Raw genomic sequence first — 15,670 nt, 5'->3', positions numbered from 1 at the left:
TTACAGGCGTGAGCCACCACGCCCGGCCCAATATTAAAAATTATTTATTTATTTATTTATTTATTTTTTGAAACAGAGTCTCGCTTTGTTGCCCAGGCTAGAGTGAGTGCCATGGCATCATCCTAGCTCACAGCAACCTCAAACTCCTGGGCTTAAGCAATCCTACCGCCTCAGCCTCCTGAGTAGCTGGGACTACAGGCATGTGCCACCATGCCCGGCTAATTTTTTTTGTATATATATTTTAGTTGGCCAGGTAATTTCTTTCTATTTTTAGTAGAGACGGGGTCTCGCTCTTGCTCAGGCTGGTCTCGAACTCCTGACCTTGAGTGATCCACCCGCCTCGGCCTCCCAGGGTGCTAGGATTACAGGCATGAGCCACCGCGCCCGGCCTTAAAAATTATTAAATAAATTGTTAGATACCATATAATCAAAGCTGCGTAATTTATTTTAAAAAAGGATGAATAAGGGTAATTCAAAAGTCCACAGTTCTTTATAAGAACAAATTTCTAAATGGTTTCTTGGATTTTGTTCAATGTTTTAAAAGGTAAAAAAAACAAAGAATCAAATTTGATTTTTATATTATCACATATACTAACATTTTGGAAAGTTATATTTCCAATAAAATTAGATCTATCATTCTTATGGGGAGTTTTCATCTATACCTTTTCCTGATTTAAAGACTTCTCAGAATCCCGATGTAAAAATTACTGGTTATAAAAATCCAGATAGTGAAATTAATCATCATTATATGACTTATGATTACATTTTAATTACTGATTATTGAATTTTAAATAAATAATTACAAACTTGCCAGCCAATGTCACCAATTACATTCATAACAAGGAGTAATCAATTTAACAATATTATATCCTTATTTTATTTTGTGCAAGGGAAATTGCCAAGGTCTGCATCCACCAGACTTACCACAATAACACAGACATTTGATAAATCCTATTCATCTCTTAAGTCACTCAATTTTTTTAGTTTCAGAATTAATTTTTAGTTAAAATTTAAAAATAAAGATAAATTATATTAAAGATAAAATACTTCACCAGAAAAATAATCCATTATGATTTTTACATAGTATTTAAGCTCAGATTCTCTATTGAACACCCTCCTAACATATATTCAATAAATGTATGGTTTTATGAACTTTAGTCAGATCTTGATATACTTTAGTTATTCCTAGAACTGATTAGTCAACCTTATTGCAAAAGACTGCAATATATATTTTTATAGGTATAACTTTTATAGCCAAAAATTCCTTTCTGGTACAACTAATCATCTTGTAATATATTGAGTGTCTGGTCATTAAACTTTTTATAAGAAATAAACAATTTAGTAAGTTACCATTGTACTTTAAATGTTAAAAGAATTCCTAATCACAAATCAACATTAAGAATTACTAAATATATTGCTATACACTGCATAGTGAAAGCTGAGTAAATTTAAATATGAGCTTTGCAAAAAAATATTCACCTTGAAAAGAATTTGTATCTTACTATTTTTAGTGTATTTTTATAAGATAAGTTTTATATATGTATTTGACTACATCTTTAGTCTAAGGATATCTTCAAAAGACAAATGTCTAAGAGTTTTATGACTGTAACTGAAGGTAATCTGATTTGGTTTCCCAAAATACATTTTTCACTTTGGTCACGCCTTAGACTGATTAGTAATCATTAGCCACATACTACATACAGTTCTACCATTGAAAAACAAAAAATCCAGATAACATTAATTTGATGTGCATTTATTATTTACCTATTGGTGTCAGAAACTGGGGCTAGGCATGGAAGAAAATAAAATAATAACATTTGTAGAGAACAGTTCAGTTGGCATGAAACATCTCACTTTTTTTTCCTAGTACCATAGCTTTCTATTTCCATTTTGTTGATGAGGGAACAGAAATAGAGAGTTTATGTAATTCCCCCAAATTAACTGAGCTAGTTGGTGAACCCAGAATTGTGGTCCAAATTTTCTGACTTCAAATCCCATGCTTTTCTCAATCATATCACAATCCACATAAATATTCTGATATTTTTTTAACAAGACATGGAAATTTGGGCTATATGATCGGACTAATTGTCTGCAGATATTTTCTTCATGTTTCCAATATAAACTATTCTGAAAGCTTAGAAACATGGAAGGGATCCTGTTTCCTATCCATTCATCTTAATTAGGAAAGATCTGGAGGAATAAGGCATTCCAGGGAGCTGCCTAGACAAGGAGTTATTTATTAGCAGAAAAATGGAATCAGACAAAAGCATTGGGATCAGAAAGAATTACCAATGCATTTATGTTCTCTGAATGTACACATGACCATAAAATTCTCAATGAAAGAATTATTCACCATGTTTCCATTTTTTCTCCCATATCTTTTAGTATCTGTCATTCATACCCTTGCCTGTTTGCTACTTATGTTGGAGCCAGAATGTGCCCTAGTCTTGTGGAGCCAGCAAGTTTCTGTCTGGAATGAAAGGAGCTTCTTTTCAGACTGTCATCTCATTTCACTTTCCTTGCACATTGCTTAGTTTAGGCTCAAGGAAATACTAAAATAAAAGTTTTATTTTATTAATAAAAACATTTTCAATGTTAAGTCTAAGCTTCATGCTTAGGTTCCTTGAGCCACTCAAGCTATCATAACAACAAAAATGTTCCCAATAAGTGAAAAATGGTTGGTTTTCTAGCCTGTCTCAAATACAGTCAGGACTGGTTAATTCAGAAGCCCAGATTTCTGAAGACACACACCTTCTCTTAGAATTTGAGTTGAAAATTTTCTGCCCCAATATGAGTGACGATTACTTTTATTTTTTGGGGGGAAACCTAATGTTATTGTTGCAAGCCTCAGCTCTCTAGAAGTGAGGGATTTCTGTATATCATTCTTGACGAAGAGTTATTCTTAAAAGCAAATAATCAGACTAAAACAGTAATCTATTTGGTAAGGAAAACAGGTTTAAAAATTCCAATTAAAGGATCAACTTCCAACAGACAACAGATTGTAGAAGACCATGAGCAATGAATATGGATTAAGTGGTTCTTTTTCGGAGGGAGCAAGAGAAAGTTAGAACAGGTAAGGGGTACACAGGACACTTGAATTCTATAGAGTTCTATATTTTGTAACTTAAAAATATATGAATAAAATATGGAAAGTTAACATTTATAAACACTAGACAGTGAGCACATAGGCGTTTGCTAAATTACCCCCTGCTTTTCTATACTTCTAAATTTTCATTGAAAAGGAAGGAAGGAAGGGAGGGAGGGAGGGATGGATGGATTTAAAAAGGAATCTGTTACTGTTGTTTTTATCTTTGAATAGTAAAAGGTAAAAGAGAATCATTTTATTTTAAATAATCAGAATGAGAATCTTACAATAATGTAAAATCAATGAGATTCTTTTGTAAATGGACAAAATACATGAATAGTAACTGGAAAAGTAACAAAATAAATACATTTTCTAAAACCTGGGAAACATATTGCGAGCTATGGTTGCTGGGGAAAAGGTTAGATAGGTTATATGGTGGTTTTTTTTTTTTTTTTTTTTTGGTCCTGTTATATCCGGTAACTCGATTTGTTGTCTGGCCCTTACTCAGAGATTTTCATTTAGGAGATTAAATTGCACCTGTAAACCTGCCTCAAGGAAACTAGAGCATTAGAGCATTCGAAGTGAATTATCTATTTTATCATATTGGTCAGCAACTACTTTAAAATTTGTCTCCTTCCCACTTAAAGCAAAAGGAAATTCTGTGTTTGGAACTGGTTTTAGAACATTTGAGAATAATAAAATCAAAGAGATTGGTGTGTAAGACTGGAAGGAAACTTCCACAACTGCCTGCCAGGAAGGTGATTATGTCATGTCCTATTAACTAATCCTTTGGTGGAAAGGATTTACCTTGAGGACATTTGTAAGCCTTCATTTCACACCCTCGTCATAATGATCATTTTCCCACTCAGTTGTCCAACTGCCGAGATGATTTGCATGAGGTGACAATTTGACTCTGATGAAGCCTTTTATTTTATTTTTATTTCTCATTTTAAATAATAGATCTACCTAATGGAGTACGGAGATAAAAGCTTGGTTCAATAATTTTCCGTCAGCAATTTTCACAATACTCAATAAATGTGTTTTTATCTAAAACAACATCCTGGACACACGTTTGAAAATAACATTCTTTATGGTTATAAAAGTAACTCATACTTACTATAAAGATTTTTTAAAATACAGAAATGCATGAAGGAAGAAACTAAAAATGACCCATAATCCTATGACTCACCCTTTACTATTATTTCTTGTAGGTTTTTCCCCTCTATGTATATATTATTGATATTATCAGAGCAGGAATTTTTTTCTGCATGCACGATTAAGATTATTGAAAATATTTTATAACCTGATATTAACATTGTGCACATATTTGCAACCTGTTTTTAGGTTTGTAATTAACACTTTGTTCATCAATTTTTTTTTTTTTTTTTGAGACAGGATCTTGCTCTGTTGTCCTAGCATGGAGTACAGAGGTGTAGTCATAGTTCACTATAGCTTCAAACTCCTGGGCTCAAGCAATCTTCCTGGCTGAGCCTTCTGAGTAGCTAGGACTACAGGTGCAAGCCACCACACCTGGCTAATTTTTTAACTTTTTTTTCAGAGAAGGGGTCTGGCTGTGTTGCCCAGGCTGATCTCGAAATCCTGGGCTCAACTGATCCTTCCAGCTTGGCTTCACAAAGTGCTGGGATTACAGATGTGAGCCACTGTACCCAACCTGGTCACCAAATATTAACCTGAAACTCAATAGTGGCCTGTCAGAAAAATTCATGAGGTGTGATGGAAGCATATGGAAAATGGCAGTCATTTTTAACATTTATACCAAACATTATTGTAGTGTCAATTTGAATCCTGCAAAGTTAAAGTTACAGGACATGGTCAAGCTCATTGCAAAGTCTGTATAATATTAATGATGTATCTATAGTCTGAGGAAATGGAGACTAATATTTATTGAGCAACTACTATATGTCAGCCAGAGTACTGAATATTTTGCAAACATTCCCTCATTCATATATGGCATCTGTGGGTGAAAATGAGGTTTCCAACCTCTGTGCTGATCTATAGGTAACAGAAGGTGCTTCTGGAATACATCTTCCTAGAGTCATAATAGGATATGCTATGGGCTCACATCACAAGTTATCTCAATGCAAAGTGGCATGTGATTTACTGTAGTTACAGGAAATGAAAATCTGATCTGGTGTGTGACAAGTAGAAAGCTGTGTTTTCTTGCTCATGTTAAAGAAATAGTTTGCTGTTTGAACATTGTTTTGGATAACCCCTTCCCTGGGAGTCTAACTTAAAGCATCGGTAGACATACTGTTGCCCTTATGTTTGTGATTGTCACAAGTAATGTATCCTCTACCTTACTAGAAAAAGACATGACAAAGTCTCATGTGTTCATAGGGCTAAATGTGCCTTTGCTAGGAGGACAGCGGTCGTATATTTCTTTATGTGAGCATTTGTCAGTTAAAGTTAACTTCTTAGAGTTATTTCATTTGTTAACGTTTTACTTTTGCTCTTCCCACTTATTATTTCTCTGGATCTAACAGAGCTCTATCATGGGGTGTTTTTAAAGGGCACAGGCTCTGAATCAGATAGTAGAAGGTTTGAATTCCAGCTTGAAGTACAAGCTGTGATACTTTGGACAAGGAACTTAACTTCTCCAAGGCTCACTTTCTCCACTGGTAAAATAGACTAATTATCACTCCAGATTTATGGGGTCCTTATGAAGGTTAAGTCAATGCATATGAAATTCTTAGCACAAAGTCTTGTTCAAGGAAAGAAGTCCTTAATAATCCTGTTAGATGGGTGAGGCAAATAGGAAGGAGAAAGACACAACTAGGTTAAGTAAGATATTTGCCTAAGGCCACGTAGTTGCAGAACTGAAGTCAGACCAGCCATTCCCATTTCAGTCTTTTTTTTTTTTAATAGGTTGCTTTGCTCTCTTAAACACATATGTGTATAGCAACTGCTGACTTTTAAAAATGTGATGTTTTGTCAACAAATATGATTATTAGGCATATATTGTGTCAGAAATAGTGGTGAGGCAATGCAGCTATAACAGTGGGGCTCACCTACAACCACCAAGTCCATGTGCCCACACAAATGAGCACACACAAGCACACAACTTCATTCAGAATGTGTCCTCTTTCAAAGGAAACCTTAGACTCATTGCATACACCTTACGTCAAGTTATGACTCTGTTATAACTTGGGCATTTACTCAGAGTCCCTACTTTCTTGTTAGTAGAAAAGAAATAATAATGGTACCCGACTGTTAAAGTTATTAAGATTAATTAAGATACTGCAGGGGGTGTCCTTAGCACAGAGCCTGGCACTAATAAAACCTCGATAAGCACTAACTGAAATTGCTCTGAGGCAGTACTTACATGAAATCCTGGTTCCATCACCAATTAGCATTTGTCAAAAAGGAGCAGCTGCCCAGTGGAAGTCAGCTTAAGAAATCATACATAATTTTGCTAGAGTACAAGCTTTCTCTTTGCTGAGGGTACGTCAACATACCTGTCTTTGATTTGCATTCAGGCCAACTTCTATCCTCCAAACCTTTGTGACGGTCACAGGCCTGCCACTGAGATTCTAGTTTCCAGTGTCTTTGTTCCACTCCAGAAATGGAGGTCAGAGTTTCCGTTCACCAAATTCAGTGCAGATGCCTTCAAACGTTGTGTCGGTGTGCACGAAGAAGCCTGCCATACGATTATGAGCATTAAATGAGTAAATATACGTGAAACAATCAAAATAACGACTGGCACATAGCAACAGCTCCATACATGTTTCCTGTTGTTATTGTTGTTATGAGTATCATCCATTTTTTCCAAAAGGATTTTATCGAGTACCTATTATGTACCTGTAGATGTTCTGGGCACAAGATACATAAAGGTGAAGGGAATACACCAGATCTCTGCCTTCATGGAGCTTAGTGGGGGTGCGGGCGGGGGTTGGCTCACGAAATAAAGTTCATTGTGCTGAGCAGAGCAGTGAATGCCTGTGCTACCTAGGTGGGTGGTTGTGGACTACACTCTGTAGGACCCGCTCCAGTATCACGGGAAAGGCATAGCGAGCAATCGATTCATGTTGGTTGAAGAAATACATGAATGGATGCATTTCTGAGAGGGAGCCCAGTTAAATCTGGGTACTGGAGGTTCTGGGTCAAGGCTGTGTGTGCAGTTATCATGCAAGCTCTGCACTTTGTGGGCTCTGTTTATATGGTAAAGTCTGGGTCAGAGTATATGTGGGTGGATGTAAGGACGAGGATGAGGTTATTAAAGCATGTATATAAGTAAAGTCTGCATATATGTGAGGTAACATGGAAGGCAAAGCGTGCAATTTTTTTGCGTTTTTGAGGTAAATCTCGGCTCATGTGTGAACCTAAGTGTAGGGTTCTGACTGAGGTAAACCTGGCTCCGATCAGTGCGTAAGGTATAAACCTGGGGTTTGTTGTATGAAAGAGCATTAGGAAGAGTATTTTGCAAGGCAAAATCTAGGGATGTGTGCACAACTGTGACCTGTAATGTAATTGTGTGTGAGGCAAATTAGGGGTGGGTAAAAAACAAAACCTAGGATGGTATATACATAAGGTAAGAATGGGTGTATTTGTGAGTCAATGACAGGCTTTTGTGATTGTCAATGAAATACAAAGGTTTCTGTGTGTGTGTGTGTGTGTGTAACCCAATTCAGGAGTTTACGTGAAGAGTGTGGGTTTGTGAGGCAGATTCTGGACGTGGGTGTAATTGTGAGATAATTCAAAGATCAGGGTGAGGCAAGTCAGGGGTTATGGGCAGGATTGTGAGTTTGTGCTGAGTCTGAGTTTGTATGTGTTAGTTGTTGTAAATCAGGATTTAGCTTTGAGATGAATCCACCTGCGTTAGGCTGGTGCTTTGTGCGTGAGGGGGTCAGGAAGGTTTGTGTTTGTGAGGTAAACCCGGGAGTTAGCGTGGGTGAAGAGAGGTTTGTGTGAAGATGTGAGTCCACGTTCTTCAGTGTGAACATGAAGGCATCTGAATCGTATGTAAGTGTGTGAAGTCTGGGGGTTGCGGCGTGAGCGGGAAAGGAGCGCGCGGGAGTGCGTGCGCGCGCGCCAAGTTTGGGTTTGTGTGTGTGATGGGCACCCGCGCCGCGTCAGCCCGGGAGGCCACGTTGGGGCTGGGGGTGCGCGGGGAGGTGCCGCCGGGCGAGAGGTCCCGCGAGCGAGCCGAGCGCGCCGCTGCACCGGCCCGCCGCGCGCTCCCTGGCGCTCTGGCTCGCCGGCTCGCTGGGGACAGGCAGGAATCGGAGCAGCACTGCCGCCTCTGGCGCGAAGGCTCAGGCGCCTCCTCCCGCCTCACTCACTGTGGCTCGGCGCACGCTGCCGGCGGCTGCCCTTTCCGCCTCTGGGGAAGAAAAACCCTCGGGTCGCTGTCGCTCTTGAACCATGGCCTCGGGCCGAAGGGGCTGGGACAGCTCCCACGAAGATGATCTGCCCGTGTACCTGGCCAGGCCGGGCACCACGGACCAGGTCCCGCGGCAGAAGTACGGCGGCATGTTCTGCAACGTGGAGGGCGCCTTCGAGAGCAAGACGCTGGATTTCGATGCCCTGAGCGTCGGACAGCGGGGCGCTAAGACTCCTCGGAGCAGCCAGGGCAGCAGCCGCAGCTCGGGGAGCCGGCCCGGGGTCGAGGGGGACACCCCGCGCCGGGGCCAAGGCCGGGAGGAGAGCAGGGAGCCCGCGCCCGCGTCGCCCGCGCCCGCCGGGGTGGAGATTCGGAGCGCCACCGGCAAGGAGGTGTTGCAGAACCTCGGCCCCAAGGACAAGGTAAGGGGGCCCGGTCACTTCTCCGCCTGCCTTCGGTCCCTTCTCCAGCCCTGGCCGCCATGGCCCGGGCACAACTTTCTCCCGCTCACTTTGCACGGGGCTGGGGGACTAGGAGGAGGAAAAGGGCATCCTCCTCTGAGCATAGCGTGACCTCCTAGCCCGGACTCTAGCTTCGCGCGTGTCCCCAGTTGCAGCATCTTTGTGCGCTCGCGGCAAGGGTGCGCCGCGTACCCTATTCCTGCCGCCTTGCCGCACCCCTGGGCCATCCGTTCTGGGTGGGTGTGTCAGCCCGGCCATCCCGGGAAGGCTTAGTGATTCCCAGCCCTTCTCTCCGCCTGAGTAACCAACAGCACAATTGTCTTGACCCTCTCCGGCCCTAGATTAAATCTCAACCCGGGTCACTAGGGCAGAGGGCAAAATGATGGTGAGAAAATGGGGTCATCTCCGTAGCGCCCAGATGAAAGTACAGGATGGGCGGTCTCCCCTCGCACTCTTCAAACATCATTTCTGTCCCTGAAACTTTTGGGTGTGGAGCCACTAGACTAAACACCAGAATCTCTATGCTTCGCCTCTGTCCTAGCACACATTTCACATCTGTGTTTGTAAAGAGTGTATTCGTGTACTTATCTTGGCACAAGACCGGGTATCACAGGGGTCCAGCTGCTTCTGCAAGAATAGCATTGTATCTTTTAAAATAGGCGAGGGTATTAAGGGTGCACATTAAACTAGCACGAGATGCAAATTCCCTCCTCTCTTAAACGTGCCAAAGCCAATTTCTTCTGTATGTGTATTTTTGAGAAACTCATGTCACGCTGAACTGACTGAAGAGGTGGTGTTGTAATCCAGCTGATTGTTGTGTTTATTTCATTGAAAATCAGAGCTGTAGTCCAGAAAATACAGGTCCTGGCAGGGCTGGAGGCTTCAAAGTTCAAACTGGGGCTTTTGAGTTGGGAAACAATAGTGATCAGATGTCCTCACCCTTGTCTAGGTAATGGCTACAAATCCATCCGCATGTATTATTCTGCACTGATATCGTTGGGAATAATAACCTGAAATGGAATTTTCTGCCTCAGAGCAACTCCAGTTAATGCTTATCCAGGTTTTTGTTGTTTTGCCATTAAAATGCAGTAGCCAGTGAAAGGACAGCATATCACTCCACTCCTTGATTTTTGAAAGTTTAAACAAACAAACCAACCTTTAACTACTGCTACCACCAGGGAAAGTAAGTACTGAAGTTAGTGCTGTTTAAAGGTATCACTTAGGAAACAATGTTGGTGTCCCTTGGAATCACTAGTTTAGTTTGTGATTTTACATCATCCTTTGAATGTGGGCTTCCTCTAGGCCTTGCTTGCACACCCTTTTAGGGAAAATTTCTGCTATTTTGGAAAGGCTTTGGCTGATTTCTAAACTGAAGAATAGCCCTGTAGAAAGGTTATTGCTTCTCTTTGGGTCTAACTTGATCGGTACTGAAATGTTCCTTTTTTGACTCCAAGGGATGGGAGCAGTGATGGAAAAGGTCGGTAACAATTGCTGTGAGTCAGTGCTATTCCCTTTGCTGGAACACCCCTGATGCCTGATGTAAGTCAGATAATATGCCTGGTTTGCAAGACTGAAGAACGGTAACTTGAGAAAGGGAAAATGTTCCTCCTTGAAACCCAGCAATTCTCTCGTTTTCTTCCCTTTTGCAAACCCTATACTTTTGGCTCCTAATTGAAAAATAATAATACAACCTAAGCATCAGCAGGATTTCTAGTGCTGCATGGTTATTTGTAAGTTCGGGCTTGCTGTCAGCTTCAGCCAGGCCATGTTATTATCTCTAATTTGGTTGAATCACACTTTTAGAAGAGACCACAGAGGTTATCAAGTTCTGAACTTGATGATTATTTCCTTGAGGATAGAGATTGAGTGTTTGAATTTATCTTTGTGGCTGAATGCTTGGCACACTGGAGGTGCTCAGTAAATGTTTGATACATTAAACCTCCTTAATTAAGCCATCTGTTTTGCTACATGGATGGTACAAAATGATCATCTGGCCTCTGCTTAAATACTGCCATTGTCAGGGAGCTCACTACCTCATGAAGCAACTTTCAGACTTTACTTAAAAAAAAAATTAAGCCCAAATTTGCCTACCTGTAGTTTCTACAAATAATTGTTAGTTCTGACCTCTGGAAATATAGGAGTAAATATGTTTCCTTATTCTGAGATATTTTAGTGATTTTTAGGTATGGGGGCTCTTGTATCTGTCAGAAAAGGCTTGGTGATGCCACAGTAACAAACAACCCCAAAATCTCAGCAGCTTAATCAAACAATAACAGTGTATTTCTTGCTGCTACTTATTGAACATGGGTCAGCAGGGAAGCTCTGTTCATTATTGTCATTCAGCGATCTAAACTGATGGATGCTCTATCTCTGCACATCTGTGGTGGGAACAGTATGTGACAAGTTGCACACAGACTCTTAATCCCTCTCTGAAATGATGAACGTGATGTATGTTCACATTTCATTGGCAAAAGAAAATCATATGTCCATACCCAACTTCAAAGAAATTGGGGGAATGCAATCTTACCATGATCCTGTAAGACTAGAAGTATTTAGCAAATAGCTCTAATCTCTCTCCCAGATCTGGGGTTGGACTCCCGAGGTGAAACCTGGCTACCCGTTACTACGACTGTAGGCAGGTAGCTTAGCCTGTTTTTCTCAGTTTTCTCATCTGCAAAATAAGGATAACAGTGACTACTTTGCACATAATAAGTACTCAGTACATATTAGTTATTACTATTTCTCTTCAATTTTTATTGCTCTTTATGTTTGAGGGCAATTATCACATTTTCCCTAAATTTCTTTTTTAGCCTTGTTATTCCTACTCTCTTCATCATTCTCTTTTATAAGCATTTCACCATTCTCATTTCCTTTTCAGGATATACTATATTTTGTAAATATTTTTCTGAAAATACGGTGTCCAGGACTGAACATGGTGCTCCAGGTGGGACATGGCAGTAGCACGGTGCATTAGGCTATTTAATTTTCTAGATTTTTACACAATACATGCTTCTGTAATAGAAGATTACACCTAATAATTAAGTATCTGTCTTACTATTGTCTCCGTAGTCAATTCTTTGTCATTCAAGCTTTCAGAAACTTTTTTACATAAGCTACTGTTAAGCCAGGATATCCCCATTCTATGCTGGAGCAATTGAAAACAAAATAAAACAAAACAAAAAACTTAACTATACGATTTTAATTTTCTTCCCTCTATAGTATTCATCACTATCTTAGCTCGTCTTTCTATTATATGATAAAAATTTTGAACCTTAATTCTATGATATAACATTTCTACTCCCAACTTTGTACCATTTGCAGATTTGATAGTATCACTTTTTGAGCCCCTTCTGTGTGCCTCTCATAAATATATATTTTTTTCTTTTTTCTCACAGAAAATGATTGTACAGATAAGGAAATTGAAAATAAGAGATTCAGAATGTTTAGCCCCAAATCACATAGATAATAAGGGAGGGAGCCACAATTCAAACTCTGATTTTTCTGACTCTAGAGTCCATGTTGTTTCCATACTGGGAGGCTACTTCTTTATTTTAGTTTAATCAGCCTGACCACTGTGTCAGCTCTTGACATATGATATAATGCAGGGTAAAGACAGATCTTCCTGTCACACCTCTAGAAACCTTCCTCCATCTTGCTACCAGCCCATTACTCAGGCAAACTTTGAGACCAGTTGTTCCGCCTTTGAGAACAATTGCTGCAAAATCCTCAGTCTTCCAAATTGATTGCAAAGCTATCAGAAGACATTTTTAAAAAATGTCTTGATAAAATCAAAACAAGCTTTGTCTCTAGCGTACCTAATTATTAACTCCCATCTTAAAGAAATGAGTTTAAGAAATTATGAAGAGGTTAAATAACAAAAGTGTTTGGTAGAATAAAAGTGTAAAAGTATCTCTAAGCTATACTTCAAATGCCAAGTTCCATGTTTAAAGTTACCACTGGGTGCTGACAGTATGGTTCTCAATCTACATCTAAACACCTTGTGAACTTACGTATTTAGATTTTTCTCATGATAGGCATTCGTATTGCAAAAATCCCCTGTGATTCACTCACACGACTTTTTGTTTATAATTTTTGGTACTTAGTGCATAAAAAGCAATTTTAAGTGCAAAGTAAATATTTTTTACCATTTCTCAAGATGCTTTTCCATGCACACAGTATTTTCCTAGCAGTCAAAAAATTACTCAGAGGAGGAGAATTATTCTATATGGTCTGCCTAAAACAAATGATACTACAAAGACTTTGTCATTCAGCAAAAACAAAGTAATGACATTATGGTTATGCAGAGAGTTCATTGATAACTTCCTATCAAGAACCTTGGGTCATTTCTAGTTCCCTGCTTCCCACGTGGGCCACTTTTGTGCAAGATGTTTCCTTTATGAAGTCAGCAGGGGCTTTGAGTGTAAAGGGAGAGACTTAGAAACGAATGAAATGTGGCTCTTACCTTTTTACCATTTGCCATTTGTCTTTTTTGTCTTGGGCTAAAAGTTTTCAAAATGACTGGGAGAAATTGATGTTCTCCTCGTTACCCTGCACAAGGGAAGACAACTGGAAATAGAATTCTAGGCTAATAAAGGTCTCTCTAACCATCAGAATACAAATCCTGAAGTGTAAATGAATTTTACAAGGCTACTCTGACAAATGAAATTTTGTACCTAGGCTAGGAAAAAAGCCTTCTGCTCACCTGGCCCTCAAGCCACGCTTGAATCTGGGAGTGTTTCCTTACCCAAACTTGGAAGTGTTTGAAATCCTTCAGAGCTTTGGTTTAGTTTGACAGTAGGCATTTGAGGAACATAAAAAAAGTGCCTTCTAAGTAATGCTGCGATTGGCAGAGTTCCCTCAAAGTAATGGTCCCTGGAGACAGGGTTTTGCTGACAGCTCTTGTAAGTAAGGTTTAAGACAGGCCAGAGCACTGTCTGTGATGTTTTCTGTTGGTGACTGCTGTAGCTGATTCTCTTTGTGATTAATTTCTACTGGGCATTATCCCTACAAATGTTTCTATGAGACAGTGGATAAAGCTTACTAGGAGTAGGAAATCTGGCTAAGGAGAACACAATCTGTGACTGCAGGCTCAGTCGTCCATTTTCAGGAGGAGGCAGAAGGTCCATTTAGTTGTGTAAGCACTTTTTAAATTAAGCTTCTAGGAAAATGTAATGTTAAAATATATCTATACGCTTAACATGGAATCATGCAGCATTCAAAAAACAGTTCTACTCCATCAAAGAACAATGAGATTAGCAAAAAACAAAACAAAACAATACAAAACAAAAGTAGATAAATATTAGCAGTCTCAGCTTCCAGATCCAACCGTTTATCTGCTGTGTAACTAATATCTCCCCAAATCATGGAGATAATCACATAGACATATTTAGTTTCCTTCATTCTAAAATGTAGGGGGTAGGCCGGGCGCGGTGGCTCACGCCTGTAATCCTAGCACTCTGGGAGGCCGAGGCGGGTGGATCGCTTGAGGTCAGGAGTTCAAGACCAACCTGAGCAAGAGCGAGACCCCGTCTCTACTAAAAATAGAAAGAAATTATACGGCCAACTAAAAATCTATATAGAAAAAATTAGCCGGGCATGGTTGCGCATGCCTGTAGTCCCAGCTACTCGGGAGGCTGAGGCAGTAGGATTGCTTAAGCCCAGGAGTTTGAGGTTGCTGTGAGCTAGGCTGACGCCACGGCACTCATTCTAGCCAGGGCAACAAAGCGACACTCTGTCTCAAAAAAAAAAAAATAAAATAAAATAAAATGTAGGGGGTAGACCAGATGGTCACAATGGTAATGGTCTATAAACTCTTTGATTGTGTATCTTTATCCAAAATTTTTGGAGTATGCTTCATATTCCTTATATGTGTATGTGTATACACATAGATGTACCCACGTTTATATATATAAATTACACACAAAAATATATTAATATTTTATGACCATCATAAAATGCAAATCAAAAATATAAACTAAAAAAAGAAGAAATATCATTAAAAATACAAATATAAATCCTGATTTTTTTTTTAACTTTATCCTAGTGGCTTATCTTGCCCAAGTAATTGGGTAAGTTCTTGGAAGTCTGTAATCTGTAGAGTAAAACATATAATCATCAGTTGTTCTAACATTATAGTCATTGGTGAATTCATTGTTAGTCTGAGTTCTTCAGTGATATAAGTCCTTTTACGAGCAATCTCCAAGAGAAAGTTCAAAACTCTCGAAGGCTTGTGATGAGGCTATAGACCAGGTGCTGGTCAGCGTTCAGTGCTGATGATGAAATATGTGCAGACTAGGACCAGTAGGCTGTGGCAAACAAGGTAGTTCCCAAATCTCCCTTCACCCACTGATAGTTTTCTTTACTCATTTATTCGAAAAGCATTTATTAGGCCTCAGCTATATAGGTGCACAATTAAAAACAAATGTTGGAAAAACAAAGATGTGCCAAATAGATCAACAACAGGAAAACATAAACTGCATTTCCTCATAATCTTCTGGAGAAAACTGCCATTAACCCAGTGGTGGTGTATTTTATTCCCATTTGTGTGTGTGTGTGTGTGTGTGTGTGAGAGAGAGAGAGAGAGAGAGAGAAAGAGAGAGAGAGAGAGGAACACATGCACTTTTTTTCCCCAAAAGTGGAAAGATGCATTATTTCTGTGTTTAAACTATTTTTTATGACTTGCTATTGTCTGAATGTTTGTGTACCCCCAAATTTATATGTTGAAATCCTTACCTCCAAGATGATGATATTGATTAGGTCATAAGGGTGGAGCCTCATGAATGG

The 15,670-nt window shown here is 39.6% G+C and overlaps 1 protein-coding gene across 1 annotated transcript in view; it reads left to right on the top strand.

The window, feature by feature from the left end:
- Positions 1-8,378: 8,378 nt before the first annotated feature.
- Positions 8,379-15,670, top strand: part of DPYSL3 (dihydropyrimidinase like 3) — a 98,929-nt gene continuing 91,637 nt past the window's right edge. Inside the window, exon 1 of the mRNA XM_069484170.1 lies at positions 8,379-8,848. Within this exon, the coding sequence (XP_069340271.1) occupies positions 8,468-8,848 (381 nt within the window). The 5' untranslated portion in view covers positions 8,379-8,467. The remainder of the gene's footprint in view (positions 8,849-15,670) is intronic.

Source organism: Eulemur rufifrons, chromosome 10 (assembly GCF_041146395.1).
Source record: "Eulemur rufifrons isolate Redbay chromosome 10, OSU_ERuf_1, whole genome shotgun sequence".
NCBI lineage: Eukaryota > Metazoa > Chordata > Mammalia > Primates > Lemuridae > Eulemur > Eulemur rufifrons.
The sequence above is the reverse complement of the archived record's forward strand: the minus strand, read 5'-3'. Positions and strand labels throughout refer to the sequence as shown.